Genomic DNA, 17,432 nt, shown 5'->3' with positions numbered 1-17,432 from the left:
CATTTCCGTCTCAATTTATACGAACGGCCATTGTCAACTCTCAAATCGCTCATTACGTTTCGTTCCAATAAACTCATCACATACCGCATCAAAATGCCTCGCCAACGCCGTGGTGGCCGCTCCCACTCCCGCCCGTAGTGCCCCAACCCGGGCCTACGCCTGCTCCAGCTGCTCCCGCTCAGACCCAGCACCGTCCCTCTTCAACAGCTGCCCGCCCCTCCAGCCCAACAAGCGGCTCCTCCACAGGTCCAGCAAAGCCAGGGACCAGGCTTATTTGCCCAGATGGCTTCTACTGCCGCGTAAGTTCCGTATACGCCGGCAACTGGTGCCGGCCACGTATCCCGGCTACCAGACAGAAATCGCGAGATTTGCTAACCGTGCGTCTTTTCTCTCTGTAGTGGTGTCGCAGTAGGCTCCTCGATCGGCCATGCCGTCGGCGGCTTCTTCACTGGCGGATCGTCCAGCGCGCCCGCAGAATCCGCCCAGGCCCCTCCTGCCAATGCGGCACCCATGGACAACAGTTTGTACCAGAGCAACACCAGCAGCAGCTGGGGCCAACCGCAAGCTTGCGAAACCGATATCAAGGCGTTCCGAACTTGCATGGATGAACACTCTGGCAACATGTCGATCTGCGGATGGTATCTGGATCAGTTGGTATGTTTATCAGAATACGTGTTGGTCGATTTGAAACTCCGTTGCGCTAATCAGCAATTCTTTCCTATTTTATTAGAAAGCTTGCCAGGAGGCTGCTAAACAATATTAAACACGACGACGTACCGACGGACATAGGCCACTGTCGGGCTGTAGAGTCAGTCAAGGAACCATATTGACTTGTGCCCGCGGTGTTGATTCCGATACCCTATATGCATACATCATTCCTAGACTGCATTTTGATGAGATTGTTTGTATTATAAGCGATACATATATCGGCTGTGTGATTCTGACCAGCAGTTGGACTTGAGTAATAATAGAACTCGCTCCATTCATTTTATTCCTCTATTTCTCATTGTAACACTACTCTACTTGTTCAGTTTCTGCGAGACAAGGCTCAAGGATATAATACTATACATAATCGTGAATGAAACATAGCCGTTAACAAAGAAAATACAGCCTCAGGAACCGCATGCCTGGGCTAGCACGCCGAGCAACAATCATTAACCAATTTCTTAGGTGTGTCAATAAACCCGCTTGGATCGATGCCAGAACAGCCTAATTTGCCGGCAGCAGACAGGGGAAAAGAGACCAGGGCTTCTGATGAACTGGCATTTTCGCCAAAAAGTTTTGGTGAGATAGGGGAATATGACTGCGGAGACGAAATAATCGTTGGAGAGATGATATGCAATATAGAGCCAGTTTAATTGGGTTTGGCACAGGAGTTCAGTATGAAAGTGCAAGTCATCTCACGCTTTTCTGGAAGAATTTGTTGATTATGATAGAAAGCGGAACTAGTCATCTTTGCCTTGATCTCTTCGTGGTTCAAAATTTAGCTAATAAAGTACTTTAGTCATTGTAAATACCTGATCTACTCGCTGTAAACATACCTGATTCCCATTGTAAAACTGTTGATTCCCATGGTTTGACTGTTCATCGTATAATGTTCTCACATTATTGGAACGAGGCAAGCGTGAGTTACGGGCATCGTTTGCACCACCCCCAATTGATGAGGTTGATTCTGCTACGGGACCCGCTTGGTTAGGCTCCACGGTCGGATGTGGTGTTGTCTGCCCGATACCAAGGAGATAGCCTAGGGCACCTGCAACTGTCCCAACCGTGTCGGTTACTAGATTATATCCGGCATACAAACCTCGAACCGGAAGTGAAGACCCCGAGCCTGCGTATGCTTCTGTGTAGGTTTGTACGGGTACCATAACAAGGTTAGCTGTCGGGCCTAAGCCAAGGTCGCTGAGACTTTGGCCCTCCTCCGAAATGGATATAGTCTTGTTTGGAAGTGGGGTTAGTATTTGCTTAAGATTATACGGCGTGTTTCCGTCACTGCGCTGACTATCAATCCACGGGCGTACGTGGCTTTGTATAGTCTGCTCAGGGGCAAATTTCGACCGAATAGAACCGCCATCAAACAGGCGAATTTGGAGACGATACTCAGACACTGACTCTCGTGCGGCTACTTTGATATGCTCTTGGGCATTCTGAGTATTTTGCTGTGGAGCTTGCTGCTCTTTTTGACGCTCCGCCTTTGCTCTGCGCTCTTCTTTGTCGTATCGTATCAAGGCCAGGACACGCTCTCTTTCTTCTCTCTCCTGCCGCGCCCTGTTTGATTGTTGCTGTCTCCAGGCTTGCTGGGTATTTTTCGCAGGGGCCGCAGATTCGGGTGCTGTTTCCGGAAAGCCAGCACGCCTCTTACCTTGTCGTATCTCCTCACGTCTTGTAGATTCTGGGAGGCTTTCCTCATCGTGTGTTTCGGAAACTGGGATTGCGGTATTACGATCGTGAGGCTCCAGCGAAGGATTTGGGAGTTGATGGGATGCCTGAGCCATTGCTCCTGGTGTCTGTGGCAGTTGCTGTCGTTGGGATGGGTCCACTGGGAAGAGGACAGCTTTCAACCGTTTCTTCAGCTCATCTTCGCTCGTTCCTGAGACAATGTATTCCTGAAGAAGACCGTTCCTCCAAGATGTTAGCCCAAGAGAAGCTATTAATACAACGATTTCCCTTACTTTATCGCAACAATTGTTGGCACTATATTGATTGGACAAAATGAGGCTAGAAACCCTGCTTCCTGAGAACCGGCAGCCAGTTTCAGTGCTATGCTGTTGGACGTTAACAATTGGGAAACCTGCAGGATGGTTAGCAACATCCCAGCAAAAGTTTTCATAATTGCAAACTTACTCCTTCGTCCCCAAGATATTCGTTCTCCCATTTAGCGCTTTCCTCTCCGTCATCTAATACCAGCTGTTAGGAGAAGTAGAATATTATAAATTGGGGGTAGTTTAATATGTATGTACAATACCTCGAACAAAGCATATCACCGGCTTTGCCTGCTCGACAGCGAGCGCAATGCCACTCTGTAAATCGCCGTTGTAGAACATGGTGAGCTGTCGACAATCCAACGGTTGCCGTCGTTGCAGGTTGACAAAGCGGAAAGCCGACTTGCGGGGATGCACGGACCACTCGGACTAGTTTCGTCACAGGGAATATCAAACTCGACGTCGATCTTCGAGATGTTCCTCACAGAGGGCACTTCTGCTGTCTGGGCCCATTGTCCCGCGCACGCTACAAGCTAGCCATGCTTCCACGTCGTAGGGACTGTTTTCCGAATCCCCGGTTCATCACAAACCCGTCTCTGCAGCAGGACCCCGTGGAAAGGCTCGGGTCGCACAAGTGAAACCGAAACCACCGACACTCGCGTGTTTCTATCCACATACTCCGTACGGAGTATCTTCTGCCCATTCTGAGTTTGGCCTGAAGATTAATTGCTTTTGTAATGCACCTCTTGCCTCTTTTCCATCATACTTGCGGATCTAGATCGCATTTCTAGCGAGGAGTTCCGGCCAGTGCCGGTAACCCTTCGTTAAATAAGCTCACCTCGTCTGGATAGCATCATTGATGATATCAATCCTGAGCCTGCGTCTTCACAACTCGAGCACATATTTGCCCACAAAAAGAATAATATCAAATTATCCAAATCAAATCATCCTAAATTCAGGTAATTCTGCTGTCTAAGAAAGCGAATGATGGGTTCAATAGACAGCCCAAATTTCCTCAATTATCCGGAAGCTAAGAAGGGGTAAGTGCCCGGATCCTCGCATTCAGACAGCCGCACCTACAATATTGTGTGGTAACATTACTATATAGGCCTGATATCTCGTATCACAATGATAGAAAACCGAACCCCGCGATGAGAGGAATAGTGGTGGTCATTGGGGCGTTTCTGTTAGTTAACTAGATACCAAAAGACGAAATATAATGAGGCTGATATGACTTTCAATAGCTTCAAATGGCTACCTTTCCTTCGAAAGTTGATTTGGTTCAATGCTGGGTTTGGCGTTTTGCGCCGTATTCGAGAGGACCTGGGCGACTATGAACCCAGGTTTGACCCGACCGTTATCCCCTTGCCTGACCCGGGGAATGCAGAACGAGAGAATGAGATTCTCCTCCACTCTGAAAGCCAGTCAACGTTGGAACGACAACATGGAAACTACTACTCGGTCACGGACTACCATAATATGTATATGTCAGGTGAACTGACACCAATTGCAGTTGCAAAAGCAATAATCCCACTGATCCGCAGAGATATCACGCCACCAGGAGAGCATTCATTAGCTTGGTTTGATACCAAAATTGACCTGGTTTTGGCTGCAGCAGAGGCTTCGACCCAACGGTATAAAAACAAGTGCCCGATTGGCTTGTTAGATGGCGTCCCCACAGCCGTCAAAGATGAGTATGACATTGATGGCTATAGGACTTGTCTAGGCTCTGCAAATGATTACACTAGTGCTGCACTGCCTGAAAAGTCAATCACTAGTTGGTGCGTGAGGCAACTGGAAGATGCTGGAGCTGTTATACTTGGGAAACTTGCCATGCATGAATTTGGTCTGGGTATCTATTGCTATTGTCCTCTGGTTATCTTTCTAGTAGCGCATGTTTCTCACTATATTCACAGACACATCCGGGAATAACCCCATCCACGGTACACCACGCAATCCCTTCAATAGTCAATACTACACCGGAGGCAGTTCTTCGGGCTCAGCATACGCTGTTAGCGCTGGCCTAATCCCGATCTCTCTAGGGAGTGACGGCGGCGGGAGTATCCGTATACCGTCCTCCTTCTGCTCCGTATACGGGTTAAAACCTACGCACAGCAGACTCTCTCACCGCCCAGGATGTAACCATTCCAATACTTGCGCAGTGAACGGCCCCATTGCTGCTGATATACGCTCTCTCGCACTTCTCTACCACGTTATCGGCACGCCGCACCCTTCGTCTCACTTCCCAACCCTCTCGCCGCCGCTGGCTCCTCCTATTCGTCCGAGGAATAAGGTCCTGGGCATTCCAGAAGCTTGGTTCTCCCAATCGACTCCGGCAATTCAACAACTCTGCCACTCACTCTTGGATAAGCTCGTTTCCGCGTGCGATTACACACTTATTCCGATAGAGATCCCCTACCTTAAAGAAGGGCAAGCTGCCCACGCCATGACAGTCCTCACGGACGCCGCTACCCTTCTTCCAGACACTGAAGGTCTGACTGCTGCGAATAAAATCATGATTGGTCTTGGCACCATCACCCCAGCGACGGATTTCTTGCTTGCTCAGAAACTTCGGCAGCTTCTTATGCAGCACCTCGCTTACCTGTGGAAAGAATACCCCGGGATGATCATTGTAACGCCTACCACGAGCTGTGCAGGGTGGCCGATTCGTTCCGAATCGGAACTAAAACATGGAATTAACGACGGAAATCAAACCTTAAAGACGATGGAATACGTTTGGATGGCCAATTTTACAGGTATCCCCGCCTTAAATGTTCCGGCAGGATTTGTGATTCCTGAAGGGACACCTGGCGCCGGCGAAGTGGCAGAAACGGACACGGTAGGCAAAGTCCCCGTTGGACTGATGGGGATGGGAGAATGGGCAAGTGAAGACAATTTACTACAATGGGGACTAGATATCGAAAAGGTTGGGGAGGAACGACTCTCGAGGCCGCCAATTTGGGTCGATGTGGTTGAAAAGGCGGTAGAAGTGATGAAGGATGAAGATATAGACATAATCGCGGCAAAGATGGATGCTAATTGAGTATGTGGGCAGAGTTGTCTTGTTCCAGATGCATCTTATCCATGGAGGACTTCATTCATTTAGTGCAGCTTTTGATTTCGAAGACACTTTTGAATATGTAACTACATAATGATACATACACTAAACACCAGCATACTTTTCATGGCAAGAGAAAAAAACCCTGCAAGAAAAGCCAATAACCGTAATAGTACAGAAAGGAAACACCTAATAAATATATTCGAGTTGGCATTTTTGACGTGCATATATGCATAATGGAAGACGAATCACCAATTTTCAATCCCAATTTCATGGTCCCAGGCTTCTTTCCACTTGTATAACACTGCTGTGTCAGTGTTCCAGAAGTTGCAGCAACCAAAAGCTTTTGACTGAACAAGCAAAGCCGATCGGTGAAATGCCCCCAAACTCCTTTAGAAAAGATAGAAAAGCCGGTGAACGATCCTTCGCCTTTACTTTGTTTCTTTTCTCTTCTCTCAGCTCTCTGATTTCCTTCAATTTGATCATCGCGAATTTTCATTTATTCAGGCGTTAATTCTTTCTAAAGCGGCGTCCACATTGCAAAGGGCCATATAATCCCCTGCGCCCTGTTCAATCCAAAAACCCAAATCATCAACTTCCGGATCTTCAGTGGTAACACTTCGCCAAACCCGGCCATCTCGCATTTGAAGGGTGGGGTTTTCAACATCGGCCGGTGCCTGTCGAGCCATATCCTCAATTTCCAAAAACACGCTGGCCTGAGGAGCAAGCACAAAGGTCCGTAGTTGCTTTCCGAACGAGCGAGAAATTTTATCGGTCCTGGACCAGAGCCTCTCGAACTCCGCGTCGGAAATTTCGCGTCGTTGACCAGGAAAAGCCGTGGCATTCCCAGTGTGGACAGCCAGATATAGCATTCGTAGAGACCTGAAATGGGACACAATGATCGAAATGATCACGTCGAGAGTAGGCCAGCCTACAAGTGTGTCTTCCTTCAACGGGGCTGGTCCATCCAGTAGAAACAGCTTCAAGCTCAACTCTAATGACGTGATTCTGTGCAGATGCCTTGAAGGCACAAGAGCCGGAAAACTACGCATGAGGAGCGTGCTGCTGGTATAAAAAGTATTGGCCCTGTAAAGCACGTCAATGCATTCGGCGTAGCTAATAGAAGCGCAAGTCAGCTGGTTCCCAAGTTGAAAAGTTCATTGCATTGCAGTAACTTGCATGGAACGCAACGGTTGAAAAAGGGGGTACATTTGTATAACAGTCGACATATCCCGCCTTTGACACGAGAAAGGTATTCAAAGGACTCTCGTCATTCTCCAGCGAAACCTCTTCGCTGGCAATCTTCGTCTCAGTAGCCAAATCACGAGGCTAGGTGATAATCGCTGTTTCTCATGAAATCAAGGTTCAACCTCAAGAAGCAGGCTTGTCTCACGAGACTGAAGTGTAAGCTAGGATGGCGGGACGAAACCAAGGGCCTTGTGTAGAGCATTTCCACATGTATTGAAGCAAACGTGCCAACACAAAGGGGCTTCCAGTCGGAACTCACGCTTGTCGGCTAGTGAGCATAAAGCCCATGATACCCAGCGGGCATTTTCCAGACGGGAATAGCAAGGATTCAGCCCAATTTCGACGGCAGTGGTCCATCCAAGGGTCTTTGACCGGGTGTCGTCTGCACACAGAGCTCCACCAGTGCCAGAATTCCCGTTCCGTGCTATCGTCGCAATGATACTGGCTTTTGTATCCAAGGCTCATACCAACAGGATACATGCAGATGAACTTAGGTTGCAATTCCAAGTGAAGAATACGACCACCAAATGCGAATTCATAAATCAAATTGCGGAGCTCCGGAGGCAATTTAAACAAAGGGCTGTTAGCCACAGCCTTGGGGACAGGATCTGAAATTTCAGCAGTTCTTGAAAGCGAGGAAGAAACAGAACGCTGGTGCTTGGAAACGAGAGAAAGACTTGACAAAAACGCCGGCGCCTCAGGGGCTATGGGTTCTTCATAATGTTTGCGGCCGAATTTCGACTGAACCCATTCGCGAATTCGCGACGGCCCGTCCATTGTCGGTGTGCTTGCTCGAGGTTGAGAACTGTTGACACATGAAGTGGAAGATGATGAAGCCTGGGGGTGGCGGAGGAGCTTCAGTCGATGTCATCATTAAAAAAGGAGGCAAATGGCGCTAACTAGTTAGTCAGCCGAGGCTTGTTAGTCATCATCGCCGTTCTCATGAGACTGCGACGGAATATCAGGGTGGTCGAAGCACGGATTCACTGATTACATTCGTTTGGATTGGAACCCGTATTACGGCTTTCTGGGAGGCAGCCGCTTAGGTCCTTTTACAGATCTTGGAACTCTGCTATTTAGGCCTGTCCATATGTGCAGAAACAGATGAAATCGTCACTCTTCCTCCGGAGGAGTTTGATCTCCGCATTTTCACGTCCATCCCGCCATCGCAACTCCGATGGCCTTTCGAATGCTTGTTCACGGTGCTGGAGACAGCAGCGGCAGCAAGCCCGGCTTGCACATACTCCAGCAGATGATCCCAATTGGATCTCGGTTGCCGACAACCCATCGAAACCTGTGCGGACCGGCCAGAAACATGGCCCGGGCCTGATCATACTAGGTGTGCATTCAAAACTTTCAATTCATTGCTCGTGAGGCTGCATCGGATTGTGCTAATTTGGGATTGTGTATCTAGCTCTGATTCCCATCACTGCCTTTGCCCTTGGAACCTGGCAGGTGCAACGACTTGATTGGAAAACTAAGTTAATAACCACTTTTGAGGATCGCCTTCTTAAACCCCCGCTTCCTCTCCCACCAGCCGTCGATCCTGAAGCGATTTCCGAGTTCGATTATCGTCGCGTGTATGCCAAGGGCCATTTCAGGCATGACCAAGAAATGTTAATCGGCCCGCGGATGTACGAGGGTAAAGACGGGTACCTTGTTATCACCCCGCTGGAAAGAGGAGATGGGGAGAGCACAATTCTCATCAACCGTGGTTGGATCCCAAAATCGTTAGAGAATCAGAGGCAAAGACCGCAAGGCTTACCGCAGGGAGAAGTCGTTGTGGAAGGACTGCTTCGATCGCCGTGGAAGAAGAATATGTTCACCCCTGAAAATAAGCCAGAAGAGGGAAAGTTCTACTTTCCAGATGTAAAACAAATGGCTGAATTGACAGGAAGCCAGCCTATATGGATCGAAGAAACTATGGGTATGGTCTTCGTCGCGTGAAATTAACGTTCCTAGAGGAGCTGCTGATCGGCAATAGTACCGGAGCTGTTGGAACAGTATCGAAGGGAAGCGAACGGAATACCTATTGGTCGTGCTCCCGAGGTCAACCTCAGAAACAACCATACCCAGTATATTTTTACATGGTAAGAGAGAGATGCATCTTAAGTACCTATGCGCAAATATTTTGGTGTTTCCACGGCTAACACGTCAACTGCAGGTACGGGCTGTCCCTAGCCACAGCGGTGATGTTGTGGATGGTGGTTCGGAAAAAACCGAACGCGACCACCAGGAGAGTCCGGCAGAGTAAGAATTGGTAGAACGCGTCTCATTTATCTCTCCCCTCATTGTATCGTGACCCAATCCGAATGATGGGGTTTGTGACCCGTGGGTGGCTCTTCACTTTTTACCGAAGCGGATATCTTGAAGCAACTCTTTTGGCAAGTGTTTCTGCGCAAGGGAAAATACAGATGCGCCCTTGCCGATTTGCCGCTGTCTACATAACGTTAGTCGCTGTTCTATGGGTCTCCAGATGGGTCGAATATTACCTTCTCATGAGAGCTATGACGTCGGTTTCGTCTACTGTCTTGCGGTTGGAATGTTTGGAAAAGGCAGTCAAATCCTCGCTCGCCTGCTCAAAGAACCAATCCGTGGCCTGTTCGATTGCAGAAAGGGTCTCTTTCGATAGTCTTGTTTTGCCTCCGCTTCCTGTTCGAGCGAACCGAGTGGCTAATTTCTTGACAATTCCGCGGGGCAGACTCGGGATAGGAGTTCCATGCCGTGAAAGTTTCTGTTTATCTTGATCCTGTTGGAATGTTTGAGGCGCTTCGGCCTCTGGTGACGATTCGGGGACGGGACTTGAAGCCATCCTCGACATCTCTGGCGCTGCCAGCTCCAAACCTTCTGCTCCAAAGTCATCGCCAGACGAAAGAGAAGCATCATCAGCAATAGGCATTGTGGCATCCAAAAAGAAGTCCTCGTTTTCATTCTCGATGTGCTGAGGAGCATCTGGTGTTGGAAATGAAAAATTGAGGTCGAACCGCCGCAAATCCTCAGTCTCACCCCTTATGTAAATTAGAACAACATACCCTTAAAAATAAAAAAGGATCTATCTTACCCCGTGTCGAAAGTCGGCTCCTCTATAGTTACGTCAAGTTGGTCATCAACAAAGTTATCAGTTTGTTGCTCAGCAGTGAAATCTAAACCCTCTTCCGTATCCTCCAACCGAGTTGCGTCTCCGAAGTTTTCGCTGAATCTCGTACTCATCAAACTATATCTCGAAAGCGTTGCGAGATCTCGAGCGGCTCGTTCCCTTCGTGGCATTTCAATTGATCGCTGCGTAAAATCATCCTCGTCAGGCAGGACGGATAGTCGAGGAGGCGCAATTTCAGGGCTTCCGTCATCATCTTGCCCGGGAACAATCATTTCATCCATTGGTAGAGAAAGTCTAGGCCTCGGCATATCTGGCTCTTGGTCTACATCATCACTCTCTTCTCGCTCTAGTTCGTCTTCTGGCTCTGTCGTTGGGGAGGTTTTAATAACTTCGCTGGTGGGAGCAAGTGCTAAGGTTCATAATGTTCTGTCAGTGTATTTTCGCACTTGGGCATTCGAAGCGTTGTAAACATCGTATCCTGACCTTTGCCTAGATTCCTCAAAATGTCCAACGGCGTTTCTCTCTGAACCCGACCGCTCTTCCGCCGATCACGTCCAGGGGTATAGGCGGCCGCACGCCTTTGAAAGGCCTTTAGCGCATGCGGAGTAGCAGGTGCATGGCTACCACCTGGAATCACACCTGAAATTCTGGCGCCGGCAAGGCTACGGGAACTCCGACGTGACGAGACGCGGCTTGCGGAGAGCGACCTTCGAGGGCGTCCGGTTGGAGTGGTAGGGTCCCCGATCATCTCAGTCAATCGCTGTAGCTATTCAAGTGTTACAGAAGGTCAATCTGCAGTGGAGGAAATGGGGTACTCACGGTATTGTATGGTGTATTTTGAACAGGACTTGGTCCCGCTCCTGCGCTTCCACGCCGCCGTCGCGGAGCACCTTGCGGGGTTGTCCCGGTAGGTGTGGCCATTGGGTATCGCCAAACTAATCGGAAAAGCCAAACGGAATATTCTCAAAGCAACTTTGCTATATTAACAAAGCAGCTCGGCTTCCGCGCCGAATTCCCAGATCGCCAGTTTCACGGAATCCTCAACGCGTGCGCGGTGACGATGGCAGCTCCATTGGTCCGTGCGCGATGCCGTCCGATGACTAATCACAAATTTCGATCAAGGCACTGATGAAATGCGTTTTCACGATTGATATCCTTGGGCTTTTTCAAAAGGATTATTGAATATGGCTTCCTCTTTAATAGCAACATCTACGAAAGTGAAACGGAAAAGAGGACGAGAAAATGACGAAGATACGGCAGACAAGACCGTCCCTGTTACCACCAGCGCTGAACGAGCAAGACGCAAGCGGAAGAAACAAAAGAAAGCAAAGCAGCCCGCGGATGATGTGAAAGACGCAGACAAGAAGGATAGCATTGACGAGTCGATTGGCAAAATGGACGGGAAGCTTCTGGCAGACTACCTCGCGCAGAAGGCAAAGCGGCATAATAAAGATCTGACTGCCGTTGAGCTGGACGATATATACGTCCCTGGTATGTGGCAGCCGCGCTCTGATGTTACCATGTTTTGATTTATTTTTAAATAAATCACTTTGCGCTAAACTATGAGCGTTGTTGTGACACCCTATGGCTAACCTTTTCAAGATTATGCCTTCACCGACACGACGCTCTGGGAGTCACCTAGAACCCTTGAGAATCTACCGGCGTTCCTTAAAAAATACAGCCCGAAGAAGGGATCATTACTATCGCAAGCAGCAGAGGCTAATGGCAGCCCACATACCCTCCTGGTGACACTTGCTGGACTCCGAGCCGCGGACCTTACAAGGTACATACATTACCTGGCTTGACTAGAAACATAGCACATAACTAACTATTACAAGGGCATTGCGGCAATTTCAAAATCAAGACTGCGCTGTTGCTAAACTGTTTGCAAAGCATATCAAGCTCGCTGAATCTCAAGAATTTGTTAAAAAGACGAGGTTTGTATTTCCGAATGCGTTTACTTTGCAGGGAACTAAAAAGGTGCGGCAGGGTCGGCATAGGAATAGGCACACCGGTCCGTCTGAATGATCTTATTGATACAGGTATGTTATTCGCGCTCCTTTTCGCTTGAGAGCCTGCAGTCTAACCGGTTTATAGGGGCTCTGAACCTTGATTCCTTGAAGCGGATCGTGATAGACGGATCGTACATCGACCAAAAGAAACGAGGCATATTCGACATGAAAGACCTACATTTTCCATTGCTCAGACTGCTTAATCGTGCAGACTTACAGGATCGATATAAGTCGAAAGATGACAAAGTCGAAATATTAGTGTTTTGAGATGGGTACCAGTACGACATAGCCTAACTTTGGAGATAAGCCTCAATAACCGGTTCTGAGCGGATGGCTACTACTGGGCCCGCCGTTTTATCATGTGCACGTCGCGGCCTTCCGGAATTTTCGAGCTTCCCCGCGGCGCTTCGGCCTTGGAGCCATTTGGGGGCAGTCAGTCGCACCTGATGTGCGAATCCTTGCATTTATCGCCACGAATCAGCAAGGCGCATCTTGATACCTTACGGTATGCTAATCTGTAGCAAAGTATAGAGCTAAAAACCTTGCTACTGGCTCCGCTGCCCCAACAATCGTTGTTGGAACAGGTATGAAAAGCAATGGCCTGTATTCCGATGTGTGTGAATACTTACATGCATGTATGTACGGAGTATACATTCTTAACAATATGAATGGCCACTTCAGGAGAATGGATTATTTAAACTGCGCAGAAACACCAACCATCAATATTATTGGAATAAAGAATGCGAGTTCTCATTATCACTTTGTTTTGGCGAGTTTTATCTGGCTCATTCCGTTTAGTCTCCGGCTTGGTTAAGCGAAGGTTGAGCCACCGTCTAGTGCACAGACCGCTACGGGCACAATACCTATAGGGGCATGTATGGACGGAGTATGTACTACCAAATGAACCTCTACGTTTGGCCAATCCCTTCGAAGCAACATACGCTCTGCTCCGGTATTGCATGGATTGTAGCACCATTTCCCACTTGATGTTCAAAATTCTTTGTTACGGAGTTGCTGAGAAACCAGCAACGATGACCAAAGGGATCATGCTTTTCGCAATATAAGAAGCATGCGTCCAGCCAGATACCAGTTGCAAACCTTTTCCAGTGATCAGCTTTTCTGCTATTTTGTAGGCAAGTTGAATCCTTTTTGAGAGTCAGCTGAGATTCTGTTTGTCAACGCCCGCGTTAAATCCTCCTCTCGAGTTTACCTTATCGGTGCCAGTCAACATGAAATTCCTGTGGTTTACGCTTCTCTTCGTCAGCAGCGCGCAGTTTGCCATGGCTGGGAGCCCTGCGTCCCATTGTATCCGAGAGGGTTCGTCTTGTTTGAACCGGTTTTTCAAATGTTGTAAAGGGCGCTGTGTTAAATTTGGCGATAAAGGCGATAAAGTGAGTTGGATAGTATAAAAGTCTACAGACCTCCCATTAAGCTTCTCCTAACCACGGATGGATAGGTATGCCGGGACTTATAAGCGCTATGCTTCTTTTTCCATGCACCGAAAGAATCCTGGGTATTCCGGTTGTCCCTTATCGCTCTTGTTCTGACCGATCGTGACTCGAAATTTCGTTCTTCAGGCGTGTTTTCTCCGATTCTTAAAATTCTGTTGCTTGTTAAGATCAGGATTGCGGAACACAGCAGATGCACGAAGAGGATTATATAGGCAGGAAGACGATATCAGAAACCCGATGGGCTAGCTACATATATTCATGTATTGTACGGAGTACGGTAGAGGGATAATAACCGATTAGCCCAGATATGAAATTGAAAGTGTTTTGGTCTATTTGACTGAGGTAGAAGCGCTCAGGTGCATTGTTCCAACTGTAACGCTGCCCATCATACTCCGTGTTGACAAGGTTGGTGTGTGTCCTGTTGAGATGAACTTGTTATCAGTTTATCTAGTTAGCGCCCTCCAAGAGCCTTCACCGCTTTCAATGCATTTGGCAGAATAATTTCACGAAAAGTCAAATCTCATATGCAATTGGGTTTGGTTGCTCACCCACGGAGCCTCAGTGATTACTTAGCTGCTGCCTGGTCGCAAGTATATCTGCGACTCATCGCTGCGTATAACCTCTGGGTTTTACTCCGTACTTCCTCCAAAAGCCGAATCGATTTTACCTTCGAGGTCTCACGTCGAATCTACGAGCAGCGCAAACAAGAAAATAGACAATACCCACAATGGGCGATAAACGGAAACGCAGCGAAGCTGTGGAGGATGCTGTCGAAGTTGCTGATGTCAAAAAACTGAAGAAAAGTGCCGGCGATAAAACGAAGAAAGAAAGCAAGAAGGAGAAAAAACTCTCGAGGGATGAAGCCGCTGAACAAAATGGGATCACGGACGCGGAGCTGAAATCAGATAAGAAGTCGGAAAAGAAAACGAAAGACAAGAAAGACAAGAAAGAGAAGAAGGATAAAAAGAAAGAGAAACAAGAAAGGAAAGTCGTAGAGGACGGGACCACGCACAACGGGGTTGAGGCTACTACGAACGGGGAAGCAGAAAATAAAGAGGAAAAGAAGGAGAAGAAAGATAAAAAGAAGCAAGAAAGAAAGGAGAAGAAGGAGAAAAAAGAGAAGAAACGAGCCAAAGCCAACGGATGTGAAGAGGTGAAGCCAGAAGAACCGAATCCCACCGAAGCAACTTCAAATGGCCAGGACGAGCAACCTCAAGGAGAAGACGCGCAGCACGAGGGCGATGACCATATCCATCCCGACCAGAAGCAAGCCCGATTCGTTGTTTTCATCAGTGCGTATTCACTCGCTACGATATCCACTAGTTACTAACCTTTTTCGCTCAACAGGTAATCTCCCCTACAGCGCCAACCACGAGACCGTCTCCAAGCATTTCGCAAAACTCCAACCCATTCACATACGTGTTCCCACAGAACGAGACGGCAAGAAAGCCAGGGGTTTCGCATTCGTAGAGTTCGGCAATTATGATCGCATGAAGACATGTTTGAAGTTGTACCATCATACTATGTTCGACGACGGGAAATCGCCTGCAAGAAAGATTGGTATTGAGTTAACGTATGCCCTATTGGTCCCATTCCGGATATGTTGAAGCTGCTGATATATGTCACTTTAGCGCTGGCGGTGGGGGCTCCAAGTCGGAAACTCGTAAAGCAAGAATCGAGGAGAAGAACAAGAAACTTAACGAAGAGCGAGCGCGTGCGGTGAAGGAGGCTGCAAAGCGTAAGAGGGTTGAAGAGAAAAAGAAAGAGGCTGGCCAGCAAAATGATGAGACGGGCAATGACGGCGCTGAGGAAGCCCCTTATGGTGATTTACACCCCAGCCGAAGATTTTGGTTCCAATAGTGCGACTTGTGTTAAAGAGTTGATAAATTATGGGCGCATGGCGCGTTTGCTATATGTACCCAAGTTCTTATCACAGGAGTATACAGGGCGGGATTGATAGAGCCATCCAGTCCATGAACGGGAGAGGGAAAGCTTTCGGGATTATAACGCTGATTTGTACTCCACCATGCAATTGAAACGGTTGAAAAGTTGAAAACAACAAGGTCATGAAATTTGGCAAACGAAGTAATTCAAAAGGCTATGTAGGCAGATCATCAAGTTGTGCAAAGGCAAGCAAATGGCTATCAAATCAATAAAAAAGTCAACACTGACATTGATATGGACATTCAGAGGGTATGGAAACCGGGGCTCAGATTCAAAGACGGGAAAACTCGTGTACGAACGCTGGGGAATGGAAGTTTTTTAAGATTAGGTGTATACGCTCTCGAAATGGTACAGGAGCCATTCAATACATGCTCTTCCGGACAGGCCATGGTTTGCACGCACAAGTCAACGGTATCGAAGCACGCTTTGAAACGAGTAGCGGCGAGACTGGTTGTATATGTACTCTATTCACCCCGGGGTATCTGACATGTTTTGTAATGATCGATCACGTACAAATGACGGAAAAGGCCGATGCTCGCTGCGTCAGACTTCAAGAGGACTTTGTATCGAGCTAAGAGAAACGATTGGTCCGAATACAAGTTGGGTATCTACTACCAAGAATATGCAAGATCGTGGGTACGCTAAGGTTGAAGGTTTCGAAGTGGTAGGATTGAGATATTGTCTTAGCGCAGGGTTCCCTGAGAGAAAGCGTGTTAGAGTCCTTAGAGTATGCTACATCTCTTTGCCTTTGGCTTCGCTACGGGTCGGGGATTCAGAACAGCTCTGGATAATGTTAGCAAAATCGGTTACTAGCGACCATCCTCACAGGAGAAATATACCGAATTGCCTCATCAAAGACGCTCTTCAAGTTTCGTTGGGTCAAAGCGGAACATTCCAGGTACTTCTGGGCCCTGATTTCTTTTGCAACAGCCAAAGCCTGCTCGTAACTGACCGGTTCCATCTTCTTCGCACGAAGGTTGTCATTCGTGCCTTTATCGTCTCTTAAATCGAGTTTAGTACCGACGAGAATAATTGGAACACCAGGGGCATGATGCTCGATTTCCGGGTACCACTACATTTGAAACGAACATTAGACCCTGGGTAATACCAACCAGCCCTCAAATCTAACATGGACTTACTTTCGCCTTAACGTTATCGAATGATGGAGGGCTAACGATTGAGAAACAGATCAAGAAGACATCTGTTTGGGGGTAGGATAGTGGGCGCAGCCTATCGTAATCTTCCTGGCCTGCAGTGTCCCAGAGTCCAAGGCTAATTGGCTTACCATCCACCATAACACTTGCTGAGTAGTTGTCAAACCTGGGACAGTTTAGTATTAATATACAGCAAATATCGAAGCAGGGTTGCGCCATACACAGTTGGAATATATTCCCCAGGAAAGGCATTGGTGGTGTATGAAATCAGAAGGCAAGTCTGAGGCTTGTTAGTAAATGTTGGTTAATGTTGGTATTCCTGCACCTGCCTTGCCCACTGCACCATCACCGGTAACAACGCACTAAGAAGTAAACAAACTGTCAGAGGGGATATTCAAGTAGGTTAGGGTTTAGTCACAGGATGGCGACCAACCTTCAGAGACTGAGTAGCAGGTCCAGAAGCCATCTTTGTCACGTAATTTGGGAGCCTGTGTTGAGAATGCTTCCGGAATATAGGATATAGACGAACTTTGGAAGATGAGATTGGACCGACGAGAACGAGATGAAGAGGCTGTTAGAAGCTGTCCAGAGGCCTGACAACTCAAGCTCAGTCAGCACTGGTTTGTTTACCATACAAAATCAGGCAAAACTCAAGGTGACAATGAAAACTGACCTTTCCCTAGAGCTGAAACTTGGAAATTATTACTGAATATCAAAATGCGTTGCACTAGAGGGTGCGAGGATGAGTTTGGGGCGACCCTCTTCC

At 47.9% G+C, this 17,432-nt stretch overlaps 9 protein-coding genes across 9 annotated transcripts; 4 read left to right on the top strand and 5 right to left on the bottom strand.

Moving 5' to 3' along the window:
- Window positions 1-371: 371 nt before the first annotated feature.
- Window positions 372-889, bottom strand: UREG_00476 (uncharacterized protein; the record flags this gene model as incomplete). Its single annotated transcript, XM_002540917.1, has 3 exons — window positions 372-629; window positions 778-801; window positions 872-889. 3 exons carry the CDS (start codon window positions 887-889, stop codon window positions 372-374), a joined length of 300 nt encoding a protein of 99 aa, XP_002540963.1.
- A 556-nt stretch (window positions 890-1,445) lies between these two features.
- On the bottom strand, window positions 1,446-3,044 carry UREG_00475 (uncharacterized protein; the record flags this gene model as incomplete). Its single annotated transcript, XM_002540916.1, has 5 exons — window positions 1,446-1,487; window positions 1,542-2,622; window positions 2,673-2,791; window positions 2,845-2,897; window positions 2,966-3,044. 5 exons carry the CDS (start codon window positions 3,042-3,044, stop codon window positions 1,446-1,448), a joined length of 1,374 nt encoding a protein of 457 aa, XP_002540962.1.
- A 645-nt stretch (window positions 3,045-3,689) lies between these two features.
- On the top strand, window positions 3,690-5,745 carry UREG_00474 (uncharacterized protein; the record flags this gene model as incomplete). The annotated part of the gene is made up of 4 exons (XM_002540915.1): window positions 3,690-3,742; window positions 3,811-3,888; window positions 3,947-4,554; window positions 4,619-5,745. 4 exons carry the CDS (start codon window positions 3,690-3,692, stop codon window positions 5,743-5,745), a joined length of 1,866 nt encoding a protein of 621 aa, XP_002540961.1.
- Window positions 5,746-6,263: 518 nt separating this feature from the next.
- Window positions 6,264-7,785, bottom strand: UREG_00473 (uncharacterized protein; the record flags this gene model as incomplete). Its single annotated transcript, XM_002540914.1, has 2 exons — window positions 6,264-6,876; window positions 7,268-7,785. 2 exons carry the CDS (start codon window positions 7,783-7,785, stop codon window positions 6,264-6,266), a joined length of 1,131 nt encoding a protein of 376 aa, XP_002540960.1.
- A 327-nt stretch (window positions 7,786-8,112) lies between these two features.
- Window positions 8,113-9,102, top strand: UREG_00472 (uncharacterized protein; the record flags this gene model as incomplete). The annotated part of the gene is made up of 3 exons (XM_002540913.1): window positions 8,113-8,347; window positions 8,423-8,935; window positions 8,993-9,102. 3 exons carry the CDS (start codon window positions 8,113-8,115, stop codon window positions 9,100-9,102), a joined length of 858 nt encoding a protein of 285 aa, XP_002540959.1.
- A 394-nt stretch (window positions 9,103-9,496) lies between these two features.
- On the bottom strand, window positions 9,497-10,386 carry UREG_00471 (uncharacterized protein; the record flags this gene model as incomplete). Its single annotated transcript, XM_002540912.1, has 2 exons — window positions 9,497-10,016; window positions 10,070-10,386. 2 exons carry the CDS (start codon window positions 10,384-10,386, stop codon window positions 9,497-9,499), a joined length of 837 nt encoding a protein of 278 aa, XP_002540958.1.
- Window positions 10,387-11,289: 903 nt separating this feature from the next.
- Window positions 11,290-12,986, top strand: UREG_00470 (uncharacterized protein; the record flags this gene model as incomplete). The annotated part of the gene is made up of 7 exons (XM_002540911.1): window positions 11,290-11,596; window positions 11,708-11,888; window positions 11,944-12,042; window positions 12,074-12,147; window positions 12,445-12,622; window positions 12,649-12,701; window positions 12,916-12,986. The coding sequence occupies 7 exons, from the start codon at window positions 11,290-11,292 to the stop codon at window positions 12,984-12,986; spliced, it is 963 nt and encodes a 320-aa protein (XP_002540957.1).
- A 1,309-nt stretch (window positions 12,987-14,295) lies between these two features.
- On the top strand, window positions 14,296-15,428 carry UREG_00469 (uncharacterized protein; the record flags this gene model as incomplete). The annotated part of the gene is made up of 3 exons (XM_002540910.1): window positions 14,296-14,860; window positions 14,916-15,141; window positions 15,200-15,428. 3 exons carry the CDS (start codon window positions 14,296-14,298, stop codon window positions 15,426-15,428), a joined length of 1,020 nt encoding a protein of 339 aa, XP_002540956.1.
- Window positions 15,429-16,234: 806 nt separating this feature from the next.
- On the bottom strand, window positions 16,235-17,132 carry UREG_00468 (cell division control protein 42; the record flags this gene model as incomplete). Its single annotated transcript, XM_002540909.1, has 5 exons — window positions 16,235-16,295; window positions 16,352-16,584; window positions 16,652-16,832; window positions 16,888-16,946; window positions 17,100-17,132. 5 exons carry the CDS (start codon window positions 17,130-17,132, stop codon window positions 16,235-16,237), a joined length of 567 nt encoding a protein of 188 aa, XP_002540955.1.
- Window positions 17,133-17,432: the final 300 nt, after the last annotated feature.

Source organism: Uncinocarpus reesii, genomic scaffold (assembly GCF_000003515.1).
Source record: "Uncinocarpus reesii 1704 scaffold_1 genomic scaffold, whole genome shotgun sequence".
In the NCBI taxonomy this organism is placed as follows: domain Eukaryota; kingdom Fungi; phylum Ascomycota; class Eurotiomycetes; order Onygenales; family Onygenaceae; genus Uncinocarpus; species Uncinocarpus reesii.
Note: the sequence above shows the minus strand (reverse complement) of the source record. Positions and strands in the feature narration are given on the sequence as shown.